Source organism: Barbus barbus (genome assembly GCF_936440315.1).
Source record: "Barbus barbus genome assembly, chromosome: 3".
Classification (NCBI taxonomy): domain Eukaryota; kingdom Metazoa; phylum Chordata; class Actinopteri; order Cypriniformes; family Cyprinidae; genus Barbus; species Barbus barbus.
Window position 1 is genome coordinate 11863175 of NC_136731.1, and position 21832 is coordinate 11885006.

At 37.5% G+C, this 21832-nt stretch overlaps 1 protein-coding gene across 3 annotated transcripts in view; it reads right to left on the reverse strand.

Annotated features, from left to right (window-relative positions):
- Nucleotides 1–21832, reverse strand: part of LOC306846013 (E3 ubiquitin-protein ligase rnf213-alpha-like) — a 58351-nt gene that overhangs the window by 18611 nt on the left and 17908 nt on the right. The window contains exons 22-53 of one of the 3 annotated variants that reach the window (XM_079379069.1): nt 21644–21796; nt 20917–21530; nt 20657–20816; nt 20349–20566; nt 20133–20270; nt 19277–19441; nt 17920–19192; nt 17608–17786; nt 17360–17509; nt 13670–17275; nt 11971–12095; nt 11780–11875; nt 11575–11696; nt 11373–11495; nt 11220–11278; nt 10939–11092; nt 10712–10847; nt 10318–10509; nt 9758–9888; nt 9448–9605; nt 9144–9353; nt 8843–9030; nt 7348–7468; nt 7163–7263; nt 6887–7069; nt 6613–6779; nt 6419–6524; nt 6225–6339; nt 5706–5913; nt 5081–5277; nt 4876–4998; nt 96–206 (exon numbers count right to left, since the gene is read on the reverse strand). In XM_079379069.1, the coding sequence (XP_079235195.1) occupies nt 96–206; nt 4876–4998; nt 5081–5277; nt 5706–5913; nt 6225–6339; nt 6419–6524; nt 6613–6779; nt 6887–7069; nt 7163–7263; nt 7348–7468; nt 8843–9030; nt 9144–9353; nt 9448–9605; nt 9758–9888; nt 10318–10509; nt 10712–10847; nt 10939–11092; nt 11220–11278; nt 11373–11495; nt 11575–11696; nt 11780–11875; nt 11971–12095; nt 13670–17275; nt 17360–17509; nt 17608–17786; nt 17920–19192; nt 19277–19441; nt 20133–20270; nt 20349–20566; nt 20657–20816; nt 20917–21530; nt 21644–21796 (9782 nt within the window). Of the gene's footprint in view, nt 1–95; nt 210–4875; nt 4999–5080; nt 5278–5705; nt 5914–6224; nt 6340–6418; nt 6525–6612; nt 6780–6886; nt 7070–7162; nt 7264–7347; nt 7469–8842; nt 9031–9143; nt 9354–9447; nt 9606–9757; nt 9889–10317; nt 10510–10711; nt 10848–10938; nt 11093–11219; nt 11279–11372; nt 11496–11574; nt 11697–11779; nt 11876–11970; nt 12096–13669; nt 17276–17359; nt 17510–17607; nt 17787–17919; nt 19193–19276; nt 19442–20132; nt 20271–20348; nt 20567–20656; nt 20817–20916; nt 21531–21643; nt 21797–21832 lie in introns of all 3 variants that reach the window. The other 2 variants (XM_079379068.1, XM_079379070.1) reach the window with 2 other exon arrangements.

Genomic DNA, 21832 nt, shown 5'->3' on the forward strand with positions numbered 1-21832 from the left:
ATACAGTATATAGAATATATATATATATATATATATATATATATATATATATATATATATAAAATTGTTGTGTAGCATATCTTTGTTTTTTTTACCTCAGGTTTAGGGTGCATGTTGGGGTTACCACTTCTGTATAGGGCGGTGACTTCTCTGAACAAAGCCAGTAGCAGATAAACAGCTTTCTTCATGGGTGTGCAGTTGCATTCCTTCTGACAAAGATGTTTTGAAAGACATTGCAAACTGGTCAGCACAGATTAAGCAGTTTAACAAGACTGAGGAAGAGAAATGGCAAGTATTTGATTGCATATTTTAAGCATTACCCAGTACTTATTATTAAAAATATACATTTTAGCACATTAAAGGATATATTTTTTATTGTAATAATACATACTATTGTCCTGTAAAAATAAAAAGCAGCATTTAATAATCATAACATTATAATATAATATAACATAATAAAGTACTATAATATATTATAATAAAGTATATAGAATTGTTATTATTATTAAAGTACCTGCCAAAAGTTTGAAAACATCACAATTATTAATAATTTTCAAATAAATATCTTCTGCTCATCAAGGCTGAATTTATTTGATCAAAATAAAGTTAAAAACCCAGCAATATAGTGAAATATTACAAATAATAATAAAAAAGTTTTCAAGTTTAATATATTATAAAATGTAACGTTATTCCTGCGATGCAAAGCAGAATTTTCTTCATCATTACTCCAGTTTTCAGTGTCACATGATCTTTTAGAAATCATTACAATTTATTTGACTCAAGAAACATTTCTGATTATTATCAATGTTGAAAACTTGTTGAAAATGTTGCTGCTTCATATTTTGTGGAAATGGTGATACACTTTATTTTTCAGGATATTTTGATTAATATAAAGTTTAATGAACAGCATTTATTTGTATTTATCAAATATATTAATTACATTTATTAATGCATTCATTAACTATAAATTTTAAATGCCTTCACTCACTTTTTAATCACTTTCATGCATGATGAATAAAATTATTAATTTCTCTCTCTTTTAATCTTATATAAATGTTTGAGTGGTATCATTGTTTCCACAAAAATATTAAGCCGCAAAATAGTTTTTAACATTGACAATAATGAAAAACTGTTTCTTGAGCAGCAAATCAGCATATTAGAATGATTTCTGAAGGATTATGTGACACTGAAACTAAACGTTTCTAAATGACGAATGTTGCGTTCCCAAATGCAAATTAAAGCGGCTCAAACCAAGCACAGCGCAACTAGCACTAACAGCGAATTGAAACTAAAAACAGTACTGTAACAGTAGACGTAGCGCGTCAGACTACAGCCTATTATATAATTACATCACAACTGTTGTACATTTTATGACAGCTCTAGCAATCTCAAATTCTCACCGCCATTCATAAAAAGTCACGGGGTCGTTTCAGCGACGAATCTACTCGCGTTTGGCGCTTTGAATTTTTTGAACGCTTTTAACTGTCCTGCAGATGGCGCCGCAAGCTCGTGCAGCGCTCTCAGGACCATTCAGTCCATGATGTTTTAGAGAACAATGTTTTTGCAGTTTATTTTGCTGTTTATTTAGGTAACAGGTCATTTATTAAGGCCATTTGCGCGATTTCAATCATCATGCAGTAACCAAACCCCTCCCACCCCACAACCACCACCAAAAAAACCCTCAGATCTACGCGAATCACATAGGTCATCCCTCAGAGTTTGGAAAATACGGAAATCCGTATTTATGAAGAGAAAAAAAAAGAAAAAAAAAAATCACATCCCTGATATGTGTTGTCTTATGTCAAACAAAGTTATTTGAATATCATTGAAATGATCAAAATCAACAATTTAAATTTTTTCCCTTTTGAATTTGGGCCATTTGACATTTTTGCCCAAAGCCCCTGTTAAGACCCTGGTCACTGCCACAGATGCACTGTGATATGGTCTATCCACCTTATTTTTCAACACGGATGTAAGCCGTTTTCTGTGAAGGTGCGAGATGTCCAGTTCACTAGCTGCTGTAGGGAAATAACTAGAGCAGGGGTTCTCAAAGTCTACATTCAAAGGTCCAAATCTGAATTTTCCTGAAAGGTCCGGAACAATTGGTTATTACAAAACGTGTTTTTAATAAACAATACATACATAACATATAACAAATAAACACTCATTTTAAAAAAAAAAGGTTCCCTTTGCTTTCAAAATACTTTAATAACAAGTGCAAAAGTGGCAAAACAATTAATTTAAGTGTCAGCAGTAGAAGTCGACCTATAATGTTTTTTCTCTGGCCAATGCCGATATTTAGAAATCAGGGCAGCCTATGGCCGATATATGATGCTGATTTTTTGGGCCGATTTTCTCTTTTTTTCCCTTTATATCAAAAGAGAGTTTGCGTAAATGGTTATTGCAGGGCACAAGATAGTAATAGTAGTAGTAGTAGCCTAATTCATAGTAATAATACATGGCTCAAAACTTAAGCACCTTCTCAAAACAGTTCTGAAGCATGCTTTGTTTATGTTTGCTGACAGACACCAGTGTTTCCCGCAGACTAGCAAATGCAAGTTGATTCTCTGCCAGCAGGAGGCGCTGTTGGAGCGTGATATATAGCTGTTAACGACTGTAATCAAATAAGCGCTACTTTATCAGCCATTACAGGAAAGACCAAATGAAAATTGGCATCAAAGCTTTTCTGAAGAAAACGGACGGTTCTTTTAAAAGATACATTCATATAAAAACACCCGCGCAGCATTTTATTTTTGAAACGCGCAGTGCTCAGTTTATTCAACGAAGTATAAGCCTTTTGGAAAATCTATTTGTAGCGGTCAGTTTTGATATTGTGACAAGCCGCCACAAATAAATGTATACACTGGGCACTGCTATAAGACAAATTGCCATAATATAAGTGATAGCAAAACAAAACAACAAAATTAAAATATTAGCGGTGAAATGTCGCCCGATTATGTCAAACGTCATACGCTCACTGGATGTCATGATGACAACAAATGTCATGAAGGAAAAGTTTCAATATCTCGCCTGCAATTTCGGACCTTCTCCAAAAGACATAAAAAAATAAGAATAAATAAACAAATGATTTACAAGTTAATAATAATTAGTGTTCTTGAAATATGAAATAGAAGCGGGTCCGGATTGAATTCCCTCCGGGTCCGGATCCGGACCGGAGTCCGGACTTTGAGAAGCACTGAACTAGAGGAATAACAAAGTGCAGTAAATTATAAAAACTGCACTACAAACCATTGTTCATAGTCAGTGTTGGGTAAGTTACTTTCAAAAAGTAATTAATTACTATTACGAATTACATCAATATTGTATTTAAATTACTTTACTAATTACTCTGTCTGAAAAGTAACTTAGTTTCTCAATAAGTAACTTATTCAAATTGCTAATGAGGCTACATCTTAAAATCCCTATAAACATAAATAGAAATTAAACTCTTTATTCTTTAAATTTGAGTCAAACATATAATAGTTTAGTCTTTAGCTTTAAAACAACTGTAATACTTAAATATTTTTATAAAAAAACTTTACCTTCTTTGGCAAAAAAAATTAATAAATACTCTACAAAATATCTGAATAACAAAAAAGCTTAAGAAAAGTTAAACAATACATTTCAGTTTGGCAAGATGTTCAGGAGAAGCCCAACTAGTAAAATTCATAACGGTTTATGTAAAAATAACATGTTAACTAATGTAGGTAAGAATAAATTACAGAAATTATCTTCTCCGCTGAATAAAGCTGTGTCAGATCGTTGTTCTTCTGAGGTAAATCCCATCTTATTCCTCATGGCAGGTCTTTTTTCAAAAACGATGAAAATTAGATGGATCTCAAATTTTTTTTTTAAATCTATTTTTTGTATCTAGGTGAGGGCGTTTGTGCGCAGGTGACTGCATATAATGAGCTCAGATATGGGAAAGACCACCTTGCTTTAGTTTCATACTCATTACAGAATCAGGAATATTCATTTTTGATTTGAATTTTTCATTTTAAAGTAGACACTTCAAGCTTTCAGATACGGAAGAGACTGTTCATATGGATTACATGATCACGAATATTCCTTTTCAATTTGAATTCGTTCATTTTAAAGTAGACACTTCAAGCTTTCTATAGACACATTTCTCATGTCTCTGTGTCAAGTATTCGCTGAGTTTGTGATGCGTAGAATGTTGCACACAGAGACCTAGATGGCAGAAAGCGCAGCCTGTTTGATTTGTTTATTTTACAAGAGCACAATATTTTGTTCTTATTGTCAGTGTACACAGATAAAACTAGGCCCTTTTTAGAATCGACTGATTTTGGTCTTATCTGTACCTGAGTATTTAAGGTTTCTCTGTGAATCAGGAAAAACTGAAAGTGAACGCCAGCACACAGAGGGTTAAATACGGTGCATTCAATTTTATCTTTAGACTGTAAATTTAAATTTCAAATTCGATATTAATTTTAGAACCGCTGAAATGATTTACTGTATGTAATGCAAGTACTTTATAAGTAACTATAATTAAATTACCTAAAAAATTAACAGTAATCCCTTACTTTACTTTTTCGGTGGATAAGTAATTTAATTACAGTAACGCGATACTTAGTAACACATTACACCCAACACTGTTCATAGTTAAAGCAATACATTAAAATATTATGGTAAGACATCAATTTGTAATATCAAGCAGTAAAATGAGCTGTTTTGTAAAGCTAAAAATAGCTGGAAGTAGATGACACTGGACGTCAGACCCATAAAATTTAAAAATGGCCGTGCCTGCTCATAAGGGAAAAATAAGGTGGATAGGCAGCTCTCTAGATTTTAGAGCCACAGTGTGTGTGTGTGGGCATGTGTGTGTGTGTGCGTTGTAAAGGAGTAAAAAAATACCTCAATAGCTTTCTGTATTGCGCTCATGTTGCAATCTAGCATGGCTTTGGCTACTGCATCTCGAATGGTTTTGTAGTCCATTCCACATGCTAGATACTGGTCAATTTGACTGTCATCTTGAGTCTGAGAGAAATAAACATAGCAGTTAAAGAATAAATACTGTCACTCATGACAGAATTATGAAGTTAATTAAACTAAAACCCACCGACTCAAGAATCTCCTGAGGAAACAGCCACTTGAACCCTTCCTGTGTCAGAAGTTTCTGGACATATTCAACCCCATGAAGACTGCAGGTCTTTCTGATGAGGTAAACCCTGTACCAGTCATTCCTGATTTGGCAGCATAGACTAACCACGCTGTCCAAAAACGGTGGGATAAAAGCTGAAGGATCATTGTGTGCACCTAAAATCAGGAAAACAATATCAATACCAAAAGAAAAATTATTTAAATTTCAAATACAGACATTTTTTTCAACTTTAAGTTCTAGCCTTTGACAAACATGGCAACTTTTTTTTTTAGTTTTTGTGTGAATCTCATGAATTCCAAAAGAAATATTCTAGGGTCATAGTGCATATTTCATGAACTGTTGCAATAATGTTTCAAAACTGGGTAGAAATAACAGAAAGCATTGCAAAAAAAAAAAAAAAAAAGTTGCAATGCAACAACAATAAAAAATAAGTTCTTAAAATAAGGTGCTAAAATATTGTGAACAATAACAATTTTTTTTCATGTAATTTTTTAAATGTTTTTAAACCTGGACATCTTCGGTCACGTTTTATGATGTCATGTCACACACTAAAACACAAGCACTACAGGCTTTTTCAAATTACCAGCACTTGTCACTCTATTCACTAGCAGGTCAGCCGCCATATCCAGGCACAATCGAACTCTGGCCACCCGCTGCAGGTGCTCTATAGATGCAGTATGTGCAGACACAGCATCAGAGTGAAGGAACTCCAGCAGAAAACGAGTTTCCTCCTGTAAACAGGCCTGCTGCTCCGCCACAGAATGCCACTGTGTCCGATCATACATTGAGTCCTGCAGACACAGGAGAAACATACTGTACTTCAAAACAAATTTTAAACATAGCACATAAGGGTATTTTAACACTAATTCTTGAGAAATTAATAAAAAAATATATTTTATTTAAATAAAGTAAGATTAAGTTAAGATGTATAGAAAAGAATAAAAGCAAAAAAGCATAACTAGCCTTAGTCTGCATGCTATTTTTCACAGTAGATATGCAGTTATATATATCACCAAAAATATTTCATTTTCATAAAAAACTAAAACTAAGCCATAAAAAATGGCAGGTGAATGCGAGTTGGTCAGGGCAGTGATATACACACCTCCAAACAGTTTATGTACAAAGAATAAAGCTCGGTTTTATCAGTCTCCTCAATGATGTTGCTTTGCTCAACTTCTGTCAGATGCTGCTGAAGATAGTGCTTCACATCATCAAAGCTGAAAAAGAGAAAAGACAAAAAATATTTCAATAAATGTTTAAGAGAGTGCTGTGAGCTGTTAGAAGCCCTGCGCTCACCTGTACTTGAGCAGGAGCTTCAGTACCACTGAACGCACCACTGGATTTTTATCGAAAGAGTCATCAAAGGGAGAAAGAGCCTTAGTCAAGAACCTCCGGTCACGCCCTGAGAGTATGAGGAACAACGTTCTGGTCATTTATTCATTCTAATCAAAACCTAGACCTCCATACATATACTTCATAAACAGACATACCTCTGATCTGAGGGAGTGAGCAGGACTCCACCATCAGGAGGGACAACAGGTGTAGGATGATATCTCTGCTGGGAGGAGTGTTGTCCTTGAAGCACACAGTTGTGACCATATCAATGAAGAAAGCATTGCATCGCATTCTGAAGAATGCGTTTTGACTGATGAGATCCCTAATGACCAAAATAAGCACATCATCTTTTAGAACAATAGAGAGAATACAGATAGACAATCAAAGAGATGAAGAACAACTATTCATCCCAAACAATTAGCAGATTACCGTATTTCATCAGAGGCCTTGAGCACAAAGGCATCAGGCACTTCTTGTACACACAGAGGGCAGTGCATCTGGCCAGGCACCAGCCACTGTTTGATACAGGTTAGGCAGTAGATGTGGTCACAGGGCAGGCTCAAAGGGTCCTGAGGGTCTCCCATGCACACTGGACAAGGCTGAATGCCAAACCTGTGTAAACAAACACAGTGACAAATCACCACACTCCTTTAGTAGCCTCTTACTAAACCTTTTGATTAAAGAAAATATTACTAATAAAAAAACCTGAAAATGGTTTGGGATGCTCCATCTTTGCAGGCTTTGAGTACGGTGATCACTGCCTCAAACGGCTGCCTCGTTTTAAGATTTGAGTCCCGCTCTAAGACCTTTAGCAAAGAGATGAGTGCTGATAAGCAGAAATTAAATTGCTCAAGAAATTATTGTCAAGGAAATGGACAGAGTCGACTCACTTGTGCTAGGCGTCGAGTGTGTTCCAGAACTAGTGGCCTGAGTTTCAACCTCACATCTCCAACACCCAGCAGCATGTGCTCCACAAACAAGGCCAGAGAGCAAATGCGACGCCACCCATGTCTGAAAATTAATAATACAATGATGTAATGATAATATTGATAACTACACAATACAGTAAATAGTCTTATTTGCAGGCAAAGCCAGCACTGGTGACAGGGTTGTGTGCTGGGGACCTAGAATATTGTAATGGACAATGAGGTAGAGCCCTGGGGGCCTGACTTATTTGCGCCCCTAGGGCCAGGCTTTGGACCAATTTTCACGTCATAGCTCACATGTTTTTAGGATTCGCCTTTTTATATTTTAGACATCCATCAATTAAGGTAACGGAAAAAATGTGCTGCGCTGCTGGAAACAACAGCATACCATGCTTCCACGACTGTCAAGATTGGTGCACACAGTGTCTCAGTTGCCCCGACTAAAGATTCTAAATAACAAGTCGATCATTTAATCCATTAAATTGACTAATTGCACATTTATATTAATTTAATTACTTAAATACTAAACCATAATGAGCCTTTAATATATAGGTATATTAGCCTTTAATATATAGCTGTGAAGCAACAATTTTAATTATTTATTAATAAACTAGTCAGTTTTCCAAGTCAGTGTCGGCTGCAAAAATTAAGTTAACAATGCTGACAATCTCCGTAGCACTTTATTTTACAAAAGCATGTTTTGTTGATAATGTGAATGCAGATAATTAAAGTAGACCTATTACAGTTTTCAAATTATGCATTACTCTTAGCTGGAAGAGCAAAAATGTATTTTAAGTTGTTTTCAATGTTATCAGGAAAAGAAAAAAAAACCCTGCATGTGATTGCAGTGGTGTCTCCATGCATTAAGCACGCTTTAGCATTCCGTAGTCTGCAGAAATGTGATTTGCCTTCAATAAAATTCATAGATATAAAACACTTCAAGCATGTCAAGTCTTGATTTTAAAAGGCTAAATTGATCAAATATGAGGTCAACTCACTGCTGGCCGCTAGGTAATCACTTTAAAAAACGAAAACTTGAATTTAGCTAAACATTTTTTCTATATTAACTTAATAAAGTAACCATTTTGCAATCAAAAATAAAACTGAACAATTTTTAATGGCTGCAGTCAGACAAATTCTGATAAGCTGTTGAACAAGGGCCAGGCTAGGGCTTAGATTTGAGGCCCGTGCAGGGCTTTACAACGAGGGGCCTTGTCAAAAAGGTAAAAAGTCTTTGAACCACTGATCTAAGTAATCAAAACAGATGCAGGAGCAACCAAGTCCCACACTGTCAGACTGAAAAACAGCTTACTCCCCAGAGCTGTAGGTGCTACCAAGCAATAATGTAACAAGAATAGACAGATAACATGTTACTTGTACATGCTGTAACATTTCCCAAGACTCATAAGACAATAATTGTAGAGCTCATAAAAGACAAATTTTAGAGCTCATAACTCACTGGATGTGGGTGACCATCTGTTTGCTTTTCTCTCCATAGTGGCGTAGGCTAACCTCACAGCAGACCAGCTCAATTGGGACCTGTAGTTTTTTTACGCGTCTAAGCCAGGCCAGACTCTGAACATCTCCATCTAGAGTCTGGGGCTCCAGGTATTCAATACAGGCCACAGCAGCGTACATATCTAACACCTGAAAAACATAAAGGTAGTCAGGGGGGGAAGTAAACAATCAATCACTGTGATACACTGTAATAAATATTTTCATGCATACTTTGACAGCAGAAGTAAGTTGAATGCAATTACCAATTCTGTGCCCTCTCTGGCACATCTGTTATCAATTAGCATGTGAGCAATCTGAGGTTCTATACTGATCATCCTGTAGAGGTTCTGTATTCGATTCTTGAAATGATGATAGGCAGCATGAACCCATGCCAGAGAAATTACTTCACTTTCATGTGCTTCCTGACCACCTCTAAGCTCATGTACGCCACAAGTAAGGGCGCCACATAAGAGCTATAGAAAAAGGTAAAAAACAACACATGAACAAGTGTGCTTGGATATGCAGATGATGGGTAGAAATCTAGCTCTGAAAAGGTCTGTTTCTCACCTTGAGATCCACCTCTAATGTTACATTCATTGTCATGGAGATGAAATCCTGGAGATACCTGTGGAAAAACTCCATCTGCATCTCTTGGGTTGCTTCAGAGATGTACCTGCCCAAGGGGGTCTTCCAAAAGAACTCTTCAAATTGCTTTATTGAATGTCCTGTTAAAAGAAATGCAAATACATATTTTAAAGGAAAATTAAAGGAAAATGTAAAAGAGAACTCTTCAAGAGAACAAACCTGACTTAAGAATAATTGGTCATAAAAAAAAAACTAAAAAAAACATAGCAAAGGAAGAAGTTGTGTAAAATACCTTCTCGTTGCAAAGCATGCACCCAGAGGTCCTCTAGACTATCTTTAATCCTCCAGCTGAAAGGCAAGGTGCAAGCCATGTTCCTGTCGACTGCAATGTGGTTCTGAACCAAGATTGTCTTCATCTCTGAGCTATAAAACATAGTGTTTTCAGTTACAGCAATGACTTTTGCTAATTGTAGACATGATTGCTTAGAAAACATTGTTAGTGTATGATTGAGATTTACACAACATGCTGTTGCTTTTAATTTGTGGGGAGAATGAGTTCTGCTCATTGCCATTATTGTTATTATTTGGGTAGCTAGCTCGATACCAGTTGAGTAACTTGCTCAGAAGGATTCTCTTTTAGCTGTTGCTCAAAAATAACAGTAGTTGACCTTAAAGAAAAAAAACTGACTGAGCAGCAATGCTAAGAATGCAATGCATATTTGCTTTGCATTATGAATTCCTGTCAGAAACAAAGTACAATCAAGCTTGTGAAACCAGGAGCATTAGCATATTTGCATATGTTTTGGGCCCAACGGCTCACAAAATGCACCTTGAAATCAAATAATTACATACTTGTTTTCCATTCTTGTGTAAGGAACATTTAGTAACTTGAAATCTCCAAAAATGTCCAACCACAGTTTCTTCAAAGATTCTTCAGAATGTCTATCCAGCAAGAGATCTAGATTGCAGTCGCGGTCAATAATTGAAACAAGTTGTGCAAGGAAGGGAGTTACTACTGCTTGAACTCGCCTCCATAGGGCATGTCTAAAAAACAAACAAATAATTATTAAAAGTAGAAGTAGTTGAAGACAGAGTAGAAGGTATAGGGTAGAAGACAGAATATATAGAAGGTATAGGGTTTTACAAAGAGCCAATAGGGACTAGTCAAGCCAATGAGGATCCATGAGAACATCTGAAAGGGTACAATCCAATATACTGTGAAAAACACTCTCTCTCTTACACTTACCTAAAAGTCCCACCTTCTTGCAATGCATCAGTATTTAGTGCTTCCTTTGAGACCCAGCTCTTAGCAGAGATTGTGTTTTCATCACGAGTCATCAATAGAAAATGAAGTCGCTTCTTTAAAGTTTTCAAAAATTCAGCTGGTAAAATAAAAACCTAAATATCAGTGATCCCTTATGAGACAGTTAATGAAAGCTATAAAGAATAACAATAGAAACAGCGATCTCTCACCGTGTAGAGTCTTGTTGTCAGCCAATAGCATTAGCAGAATCTCTATTCTCTTGGTACTTCGGGTGCTTGCCTCTGTCTGATCTCTTAGCATGCCAACTGCACTCTGAACACAGCTTCGCACTAGTGCTGTGGTGTCCAAAACATTCTTCCAGCCCTACAAACAACTACATTTTTACTTACCGAGTCTTCCTAGAAGTGTACTGAACAATAGTGGCAACAGGGTGGCAATAGTATCAAAACATTACTGAAAATATAGTGCTGTTGTTGAGGATGTGACTCACAGTATTGTCTTCTGGCTCCATCTTTTCATCTTCTGTGTACATGTCATCAACCTCCATAGCTGCAAGCAATAAAAATTATTAGAATTTTTTTGAGAATGTGAATCAACCCTTTAAAGATTAATGCTCAATATTTTAAAAATAAAATGGCATCACCTTCAGGCTCATCTGCTTTCTCTTCAAACAGCTGGCTAATGGTCAGACACTGCAAGGCTTTTATATCAGATACAAAATCTTTCGATCTTCTGAGGTCATCAATGTGGATTGACTTCCATGGCCCTTATAAAAGAAACTTTAGAGATGAGATTTTCGCTAAAAGAAACAGTGTTGATCATTGATGAAATCAAACTAGTCTTACCGCCATTAAATCCAATGTAGGAAGTTCCACCATCCATTCTGGGTAGTTTAGTGATGAAGTACACAAAAACCTTTTGATTGTCCTCTTTCCTGAATTTGTTGATTTCATTGATAGAAGAATACCTGGAAATATATTTTAAATTCAAATTACGCTGCTTTGCATTTACTGAAGTAGCAAAATATGCCACCAACCACATTTAACTCACTTTGCAGATGCAATGACATTTAACCTTTGGGAGCCTTCATCAAAATCGGATTGGATGATAAGTATCTTGTCCCCAGTGGTGGTTTCCAAATAATTCCTGAATACAGAGAAAAGGGTTTTAATACATTTAATTAAGAACAAACGAGCATTTTTGTTGTGATGTGACATGATGTAGTGATGTGAGCACAATACTTGATTTTCTTGAGGAATGAGTGTTCCGTGTCAAATTGCTGTAGTGAGAGGAGCTCTATGTTTTGAACTACGTTGTGTAGCTGTTCAGTTTCTGCAGCAGTCAGAAGCCTTGAGAATGTAGTTATCTAAGGATTAGAAAAAAGAATGCAAGTGTTAATATTGAAATGTTATAAATTGCTCTAGAGCAGTGGTTTCAAAACTTTTTCTCTCCAAGGTCCCTCAATATCTATGACAGTACTTTAATGCCCCCAATGTAGACTATTGTATCTACTATGTAGTGATGAAATGTACTATGTAGTAATGAAAAAGCTGCTTGGCTTCAATCTCTTTATTTAAAGAAACTAGAATTGGCAATATTTTAAAATAACCAAGTAAAATAATTATAAATAAGTAAAATTAAAATAATTAAATCCTAATTCCATTGAACATTTCAATTACAGAAACTTCAAGAACCGAATGAATCATTTATGATCAATGAATTTGCAATACAGGAGTTTTCTAGTTGTTTGTGATTGCGGGATAAGAATTATTTATTTTATTTTATTATATACATATTTGTTAAAATTATTTTTTACACATTAAAATATTTTACATTGTGACTTGATTAGGAAAAAAAAAACATTTTCATTCAAGAAATTAATGATTTTAAAATTGTAATAATTTTGTTAACATCTCGAAACCTCATATGTTGTACTGTTTAAAGGTTTTCCAAGAAGGGAACCCTGGTTCTTAAATATTACAGTTGCTGAGGGAATTCATTAAAATAAGAAACATGCTGCCAGTTTGCATCATTTTAGCTGTTTTACCTTATTTTAAACCTTGTTTTAAAGGGTTAGTTCACCCAAAAATGAAAATTCTGTCATTAATTACCCTCATGTCGTTCCAAACCCATAATACTTTTAAGATTAAAGATATTTTAAAAGACCCGTAAAATTAAGATATTTTTTATGCATCCCGTGAGCTCTCTGACCCTCCCATAGACAGTAAGGATCCTTACACGGTCAAGGTCCAGAAACATAGCAGGGACATCGGTAAAATAATTCATGTGACATCAGGGGTTCAACTGTAATTTTACGAAGCTACAAGAATACTTCTTGTGCAGAAAGAAAACAAAAATAACGACTTTATTCGTCTTCTCTGCATCACCCTAGCACCATTTTGGAGAGTATCCACTGAACGTAAACAACGTATGCTATTCTGTGTCAGCTGCATCACGCAGATACGTTGTTTACGTTCAGATCAAAGTGCAAACAACCTAGACAATGTATCCACGTGACACAGCTGACACAGAATAGCATACGTTGTTTACGTAAAGTGGATCCTCTCCAAAATGGTGCCAGGGCTTCTCGTAGCTTTGTACAATTACGGTTGAACCCCTGATGTCACATGGATTATTTTACCGATGTCCTTGCTGTTTCTGGACCTTGATTGTGTAAAGATTCTTGCTGTCTATGGGAGTGTCAGAGAGCGCTCAGATTCCATCAAAAATATCTTAATTTGTGTTCCAAAGATGATCAAAGGTCTTATGTGTTTGGGACAACATGAGAGTGAGTAATTAATGACAGAATTTTCATTTTTGGGTGAACCTTCTGAACCATCTTTTACAAGACTGCTGAGGCCCCCTAGTCAGTTCTAGCCCCCAAATAAAAACCACTCCTCTACAGTAATAATCAGAGTATTTAAAATACAATGGATTTACCTCTGTGAAAGAGGCATGGCTAGGCCCTGCTTGCTGTAGGTGAGAAAGGATGAAGTCAGCAAGGGAACTGTGCTTCTGGTCTTCAAAGTATACCCTTGACAAGTGGTCACTTTCTACATTGGAGAGGGAAGTGCAGTCCAGCCGAACCACAGCATCTGGTGTTGAACAGTTTAAAAGGATCAATTTAGCCTCACCTAAGATAACTTTTCTAGGATCTGAGAGCTCCTGTCCTTTGAGTTGCTCTGTAACTTGTACCACAACAGATGCACAAGTGTCCGAGTGGAAGCCAATGAAAGCATCAGCTGGAAGGTAACGACGTGCTTGGGGAGCAATTGAGTGCTTGCCTCTAGCAGAAATGAAGGATTGAACCCACTGTTCAAGCTTCTCAACAAGGTCTTTTTGCTCACTCTTTAGTACAGTATTGAGGTCAAGATAATGTTTCTCCAATCTGTTGATCAGTGGAATGGGAAACTGCTTGTACACAATGTCCTTCTCTTCAATGACAATGAGCCTGAAGTCTCTGTGCACTCTGCATTTGACTCTGTGGGTTCCAAGCCCCAAATCCACATATTTCTGACCTCCAAGGCTAACGTAATATTGGTTGAGGGCATCATACAAGCTTTCGTACAAGTTCTGCAAGTTCAAAAGCACAACAGTTTGGCCAGTTTCCATACAGATCTTGACACGGTTAATGTTGCGGCATATCTGAGTATACTCCTGGTCTTTTGGAAAGCTTGAACCAAAGATAATCTCTGGTTGGTACTGGTCTGAAAAAAATGTTTGCTGAAGAATTTGAAGGGCTGCATAGTTTTTGGTCAGAACCAGAAGGTATCTGCATTCTTCATCTTGTCCAATGGCTGTGATGTTCTCTCTTACAAGCTCAATGGCACTGATAGTCTCAAGCTTGGGTTTGATATTTAGTCTGCTGGTGAAAACTGTGACAGCATCCACATTATCCTTGCCACTGAAGTTCCTCAGAACAGCCTTCACAATCTGTTCTGCACTAGGTTTCTGATCATTGGCTTTGGCAACAGCGAACATCATCTTTATCAAGCTGTAATAGTCTCGCAGGCCAAAAAAACCTTTTCCCTGTTTCTTACAGATGTTCAGGTAAGCACGGGCAAATGGCTGAAAGTAATCTCTCACCCTTTCAAGGATCATAGCATCTGAGGAACATATTCCTTTTGCGCTCTCAATCAACTCCTTTTCATCAGGATCACCACGTGAAACAAATATCCCTCTATTCATCTTGGCTGGGTCCAAAGCCCAGTTCGAGATACCGATGAATCCCACCTTCTTGTGTGGTACCGGTTGATCATCTATGCATCCCTCTTCCAGCAAAGGATGTAAAGTTTTCAGAGGCATTTTCTGGGAATCCTCAGCCAAACCTATCTCATCTAGCACTACCACTGAGACATACTCTGATAGGTTCTTGCCTTCCTGAAAACGGGCACATTGCTTGAATGTATTGATAATCCCATCTGGTGTAGAATGAGGACTGCACTGGAAGGAAACAAGATGAATTTGCTTCAGTTTTCGAAACAGATCAGAATGGGCTGCTTGGCCTTGCATGCCATCTGCAACCAACGTTTTAGACAAGGACTTGGAGCTTCCAGGTTTTCCAACCAAAAAGAGAGGTATTCGTAGTTCAATGCAAATCACCATCATGAAGACATTTTCCTTCAAGGCATTGTTTCGGGCAATGGTTTCACCCAATGGAACACCACTCAGAAAAAGATCCTGAATAACTGAGATCTCCTGCAGCACTTTCATTGGGCTGTAAGTCTTTGGAAGGTACCCGCAAATTTTTTTTCTGTATTTCTCTTTATCCTCCAAGCAGGCATGGTAACATACACCGACAGCCATAACTAAAGACCAAAGAATCGGGTCTCTTTCATCAGTATCCCTCTGATGTTGATCGCTTCTCTCTGCCCTCTGATTACTCTCAAACTGGTCAAGCTCTGAGAGTAACATTGGGTGATTTTTGTAGAACCAGCCAAAAACTTGCATGCAGCGCTCTACATCCCTCAGACTCACAAAACTACATTCATCCTGTCTTGTTCGCATGTACTTCTGTGAGGATGACAGAACATCTGTAATGGTTGTGACGTAATCTGAATCAATTAAATAGGTTTCAGATACCCTTTCGATAATTTGCTTGATGTACATTTTTTCAGTATGGTCATTGAGCTGTCCAAAGTCCCAAACTAGTGGAATCATACTAGGTGGTAAGGCCTGCACTCTGTACACAAGCTGGCGAAGTGGAATGGATCCAAGTTTTTCATCGGTTTCATCAGCACGAACTCTGTATCCCAAACCAGCTAACTCCAATCTCTTGATCATTACATCTGTGTGTTTCCTGTATGGGTTGCAAGCAGCAATGATTTGCAAGCCAGTGTCACCTGTCAAATCCTGTCCCTCAGCAGTGTTGTCACAAAGAATTTCCTTAATACTGCTAATGGCCTCTGTTGTGTTTGCTTCATCAAAGAACAACACCGTGCCAAACCCATAATCCAGCTTGTTTCTTAATGCCATGGCCTCTGCTTCTCTCACTTTGGTGTAAATCATGTCTGAGCTTGTCCCTCCATGAACTTTGACTAATTTCATGTTGTCAGTGGCAACTCCACATCTGTGCATCTCACAAAGGAATTTTATTAGCCTGGTTTTCCCACATCCTGTCTCACCCATTATTATTACAGGAATCCCACAGCGGAAGCGCATGTGAATTGCCAACATTTTCAAAATGTTGTCTGTGGTGAGCTCGTATGTTTCATCTGGGTCAAGAGGCCACTGTATTCCTAACACCCTGGAAAGTCTCTCAATTTTCTCCCATCTTGGGAGCTGGTCAAAATCAACATTAAAAGGAACTCTCTGTAGTTTGAGGCCCTCATAGAGCTCTCTGGTCATAATGTTCTGCTTGATCACTCTGTTTGTTGATGGATCAATTGCATCAATCCCATTCTGTGCATTTGGCTGAAGATGAAAGCCAATGAATGTCATGGACTCATGGTCATCATTGAAGAAAATATATGGATGTGGTTCTGACTCCCATCGTTTTCTTATCCTAAACGGAGCCAGATCCTCTTCATTGATAGAAGCAAGGTCATTGTGCAGTCTCCCAGGACTCTGGTCAGAGATGCTAAGTGAAGGAGTGGCGAAATCCTTTGCCATGAGAATCATAAAATCAACAACAAAATTTTTGAATCCCAACAGAGTGTCCCCTATGAAAGAAAAATCACAGAAGACCGATCTCTCACAATCCCGAAGTTGTAAGTTCAGGAACCAAGTGAAATTCCGCAACTCTGCCCAAGAGGGGTCTACAATGCCACAGTACACAAACAACATCTGCAGGCATTCCACATGAGTTCCTTCAATTCCTTGGTACATGAAAGCATCCAAATTGCCACCATTGTAGAAACGCTGCAGGTACTGATAAGGCCGTTGGTAGGCCTCACTCTTGAACTCTTGGTCATCCATAAGGGGATCATCACTCTGTTCTAATAAAGGATCTTCCTGCATTCTCATTTCCAACTCAAGGACCTCTTTGGGTGGACGGCAGTAGACACTTGGAAACACATCCAGGAAAGCAGATGGAACTTTTGCACCCTAACATGAAGAGACAAATTAATTTACGAGGCATTTGTCTAATTAATGACAACAAATCCTAAGTGATTTAATGAGTTTACTTACAGCTCTTCGATCATTTCGGGATGTCCCAGGTCTTAGTATCTCGATGACATACAAGTGCTTATTACTGCTTTTCCACATGTTTCCTTCTGAGTCCATAAGGTAACCAAGGATCAGCAGCCTGAACAGAAATTCATGAAGTCCTTTCTTTACCTGTAAGTATATAAACAATACTGAAAACAGCATCAACATTTCTTTCTATTCCCAAATAAAATAATTTAAAATTTTTTAAATTTAAATCAGGTAGCTACCATGGTGGTGACATCAAAATGATAGACTGAAAGATTTTTCTTGGGGCTGTTGAGTAAGGACTGAAGGATGACATTTTCATCAACTCTTGGCTCAATTAACCTGATGCACTTCAGCTGTGAAGCCTTCTTGGTGATCTTCTTCAAATTCTCATACATTCGTTTAATGTAAAGTGATTTTCCTAGAATGCACCACACAGATGTAATTACCACTTTTAGCAAAAATAATTATAATCACAAATAGGGTACATTATTTAGCTGACACAAATTCTGAAAACTAGCCAATTTAAATCCATTACTTGAATATATACTCACCAACTCCTGATCTTTCTGAGGATACAACTCCCACACACTGTCTGTCTTTGAATACAGCAGCAGCACTGGATATGTCAGCTGGTACTGTAAAATGCCTAACAAGGTATCGCTGAATACTGACAATTGGTTCTTGGGGAATCAAGTGCAATCTAAATTGACTAAAAGCTGAAGGAAGGTATGCATGATCTCTGTTAGAGCTGCAGACCAACACAAGTCTGTAATCATTTCTGCTCCGTGCACTTTGGTGCTGAAAAAATTGTTCTACTTTGTAGCTGATTTCATAGGTAAGTTGGTCCACATAGAGCATAGTGTATATCTTCTTTCCCCTGTAGCCGTCAGAGAGACAGCGCCTGAGGAAAAGTTCCACTTCTTCATATGAAGTGGAAGCACTACAGAGGAGTACTTCATCATAGGTTGGTAGAGGCTGACCGTTGCTGCTCATGTAAATTGAAATGCAAGATATCAGAATTTCTTCAGAAGGGCAGATGATTAAATTTGGTTTTCCAGTAGCCATTCCATTTGGAAGTTCTCTCTGAATGTACGGTGTTCTCTCATCCTGTGAGGAATCAGCCTTATGTTCGTTGGGGCTGTTGGCCAAAATTTCTAGAAGATATCCAAGTCTTCTGACATCAAGGGAGTCTGGCAGAAAATTGTTCATGTTCTGCATGTAAGCATTCCAAATCACAACTAGCTTTTTTGACCCAATAGCATCCCCCAGCTGGCTTGCCAAGACATCAATCAATGGGCACGGTTCCTCAATACTCTCATTCTCCATCATACTGGGGACTTCCATAAAAGTTTGAAAGTCTAAGTCATCATTTTGCTCAGGACCCTTCTTAATTACTTCATACTGAAGCCTGTGCCAAGCCTGTCTCAAATCCGAAGTGGTGCAATTAGGTTTGATAAAGGAGAGCATCATAAGAACTTGATCTTCCATTGCAGCTACATTGCCCTGGGCTAGCTGATGGCACAGGTAGACTACTTGTTCTGCAGTGTAATAGTTTAAGAAATAATGTTGAGATCTCTGCTTGTCCATAAAATCTTTCCAGAAGCATAAACAGCTCTCCATTTTCTTACAGACTTCTGGCAGCTGTTCTGTGACATCACCTTCCATCATGACAACACTGACGACATTCCCCAAATTGAAGTCCATAATGATGCATGCTTCTTTACTATTACAGTTGATGTTTGCCTCCCAATGTCTGAACAATGGATTTCCAGCAACAAACAAATCAATGAATACAGAGCCCAACCTCTGTACACTGGCAAAAACCTGGAAAAAGGAAAGAAGTTAATTTGGGGATAATTATAACAGTCATGGTGAGACAGAATAAAATATCTAAAAGGTAAAAGTCACCTCTGCAAACTGATCGACTTCACACTGGCCCTGATCTCCTTTGCCAGACATTAGCATCAATTTATTTTGAAGATCTCTGAGGTCTTCCAGAGAATAAATACGCTTCTCACAGCCCTCATCATGCTCTTCCATAATATGTAGCTTCAGAATATTTTCCAAACACAACTGAAAAAAAGCAATACTCAATGTTTGATATTTCTTAAATATATACATCAATTATGCCATTTAATAAAGATAAGATAACTAAAAATAACCATTGAGCTATTGTCACTGCTTCTCAAGGAAACTGTATAAAAATCTAGCTAAAACTAACTTAAGTGGAAACTGTGGAACCTCTACTCACGCTCTAATTGGTTCATTCAATTCTATGTCCCCAGCCAATCAGTTTCATGTAATTATTACTGTTAACACATATTCAGTGAATGCCATGTTTGTTAATTTCTGGATTATCAGGTGGTGGCGAACTGAATGAGCTGGATGATCATTTTGGTCTAGCAACAAATCAGCTCCCATTTTTAAAATATCAGCACAATCACCTTCCAACTGATTTTTTTTTTCCAGCAAACATCTTGATCGAGATGACCAGGTCTCCAACAACTAATATATTGAGCTCTATCTTTTCAATTGCCTAAACTAGTTTTTAACAACTGAAACCTGATTTTCCTTGCAAGGCCCTGACCAAGACAACAGTCAGTTTGGTCAACCAACTAAACCAGCTTGAAACCAGTTAGCATTTTCCAAATCAAATCTACCCCTTCAAGCTGATTTTAATCGGCAATCCAGTATAATGTTAGCAAATACTCTGTTTGAGTTCAGATAAATGTAGCACAGATGATGCACACAGTTAATAACAAACCTTCTTTTGATTTTGTGCACTGATAACGTAGATGCCTTTTGTGTTGATAGTCGATGCCAGAGATAGAGATGACAGCTCCACTGACCCATGACTGTCCTTGACTGTTTTCAACCATTCTATGTGTCTTGCAGAGTCACACTGAAATAGAGAAAATGTTGGTGAACAAGACAATCCTATTTTCTTCCTCTGGGTAGTAAAGCTAGCAGATACTCTTACCAATTTTTTGGGGAGGTTGGGATCATTGTCAAGTGCCTTCCATAGCTTCTTCAGCATTTCTTTAAAGTGCTTGAAGCCAGCATCTGGCTTCAAATCATAGAGCATTGAGGAGTAGCCAAGAACTGCATCATGAAAACAGGCTACACGATCCACATCCAAATCATTCTCTCCGGCAGAGATGGAAGCCAAATCCACAAAGACTTTCAACTCATTGATATCTGAAGTAATAAAAATGAATAACATTTGCTTATAAAAAAGCATAAGAATTAAGAAATCCCATTCAATTACCAGCACAAACATCTTTTTACCTTCAAGAGCCTCTTTAACCCAAATAACAAAATTCTTTCTGAGGCCAAGCTCCCTAAGGCACAGTCTACGGGAATCGGTGATGTCCACAAGCACAGTTTTTGCCTGCATCAACTCATTGTCTATGCTGTCAAGACGTTCCTGTTTAAATTCCAAGTGTGTCTGAAGGGAAGAAAGCCTCATGGGTTTACCACATGCCTTTTGTTCATTAAAAAATGCATTATTTGACAATAATAATAATGGTAAAAATTAGATGACATACAGTAACAAGCAACTTCTCCAAAACTTGAAAGTCTCCTTGTAGGCAGAGTGTTTGTTTGACCATCATGACCACCTGAGCTGACTCTACTGCCAGATGAAGCTCATGGTATTGCTCGATCTGCTGTATTCTTGTCTGGACCCAGCGCTGGTCATCATTGCGATCCAGTTTGCATATAATTGCAACTTCTGCTTCAAGATCATCATATTTTCCCTTGTAGGCTTTGAAGGTTACATCAACTTCTTCAAATGATATGCTACCACCTTTAAGCCTTGTGTATATGTTTTTGTAGGCATCATAACATAGTTCAAATATTTCACTATGAAGATCTTCAAGTGTGATAATCAATTCCTCCTCTGAAAATATTATTGCGTCATCTTTAGAGTTCTTTGCAAACACTGCTGCCTGTTTCACCCAACACAATTTGAAAATGTAGCTGTCTTTATAGCTGTTTAAAATCTCTGCCATAGATCGAACATCATCTTCTAGCTCAAAGTAGGTGACTACTCCTGACATTTCAGAGGGAATCTGATTTATCGAATTAATTTCCATGAACTCATCCAAGTCCATCTCATCAATGTCAATATTCAGTTTTTTGTCCAACCCTTCCAAATCAACTGTAAAACAGAACAAACTTAGTATTAAAATGAGAGCAATCTGTTATTGCGATCTTTATGAATGCAATCTGTTATTGTCAGAAGCTCAGTAGATAATGTAGCATATACTATACCCATCACATGCTCTTGCAGATTGCGGCTCATTGTAATAAGAGCATCCACCAGTTCTCTCTCATGATTAATAGCCTTCACCTCCTCTTGTCTAGACTGAAGAAGTCTCCTCATGGCAGTGGTGTCCTTGTATTTTTCATTCTCACAAAAACAGTCTGTAAAAACAGTAGGGTAATGACTCCTCATATTAT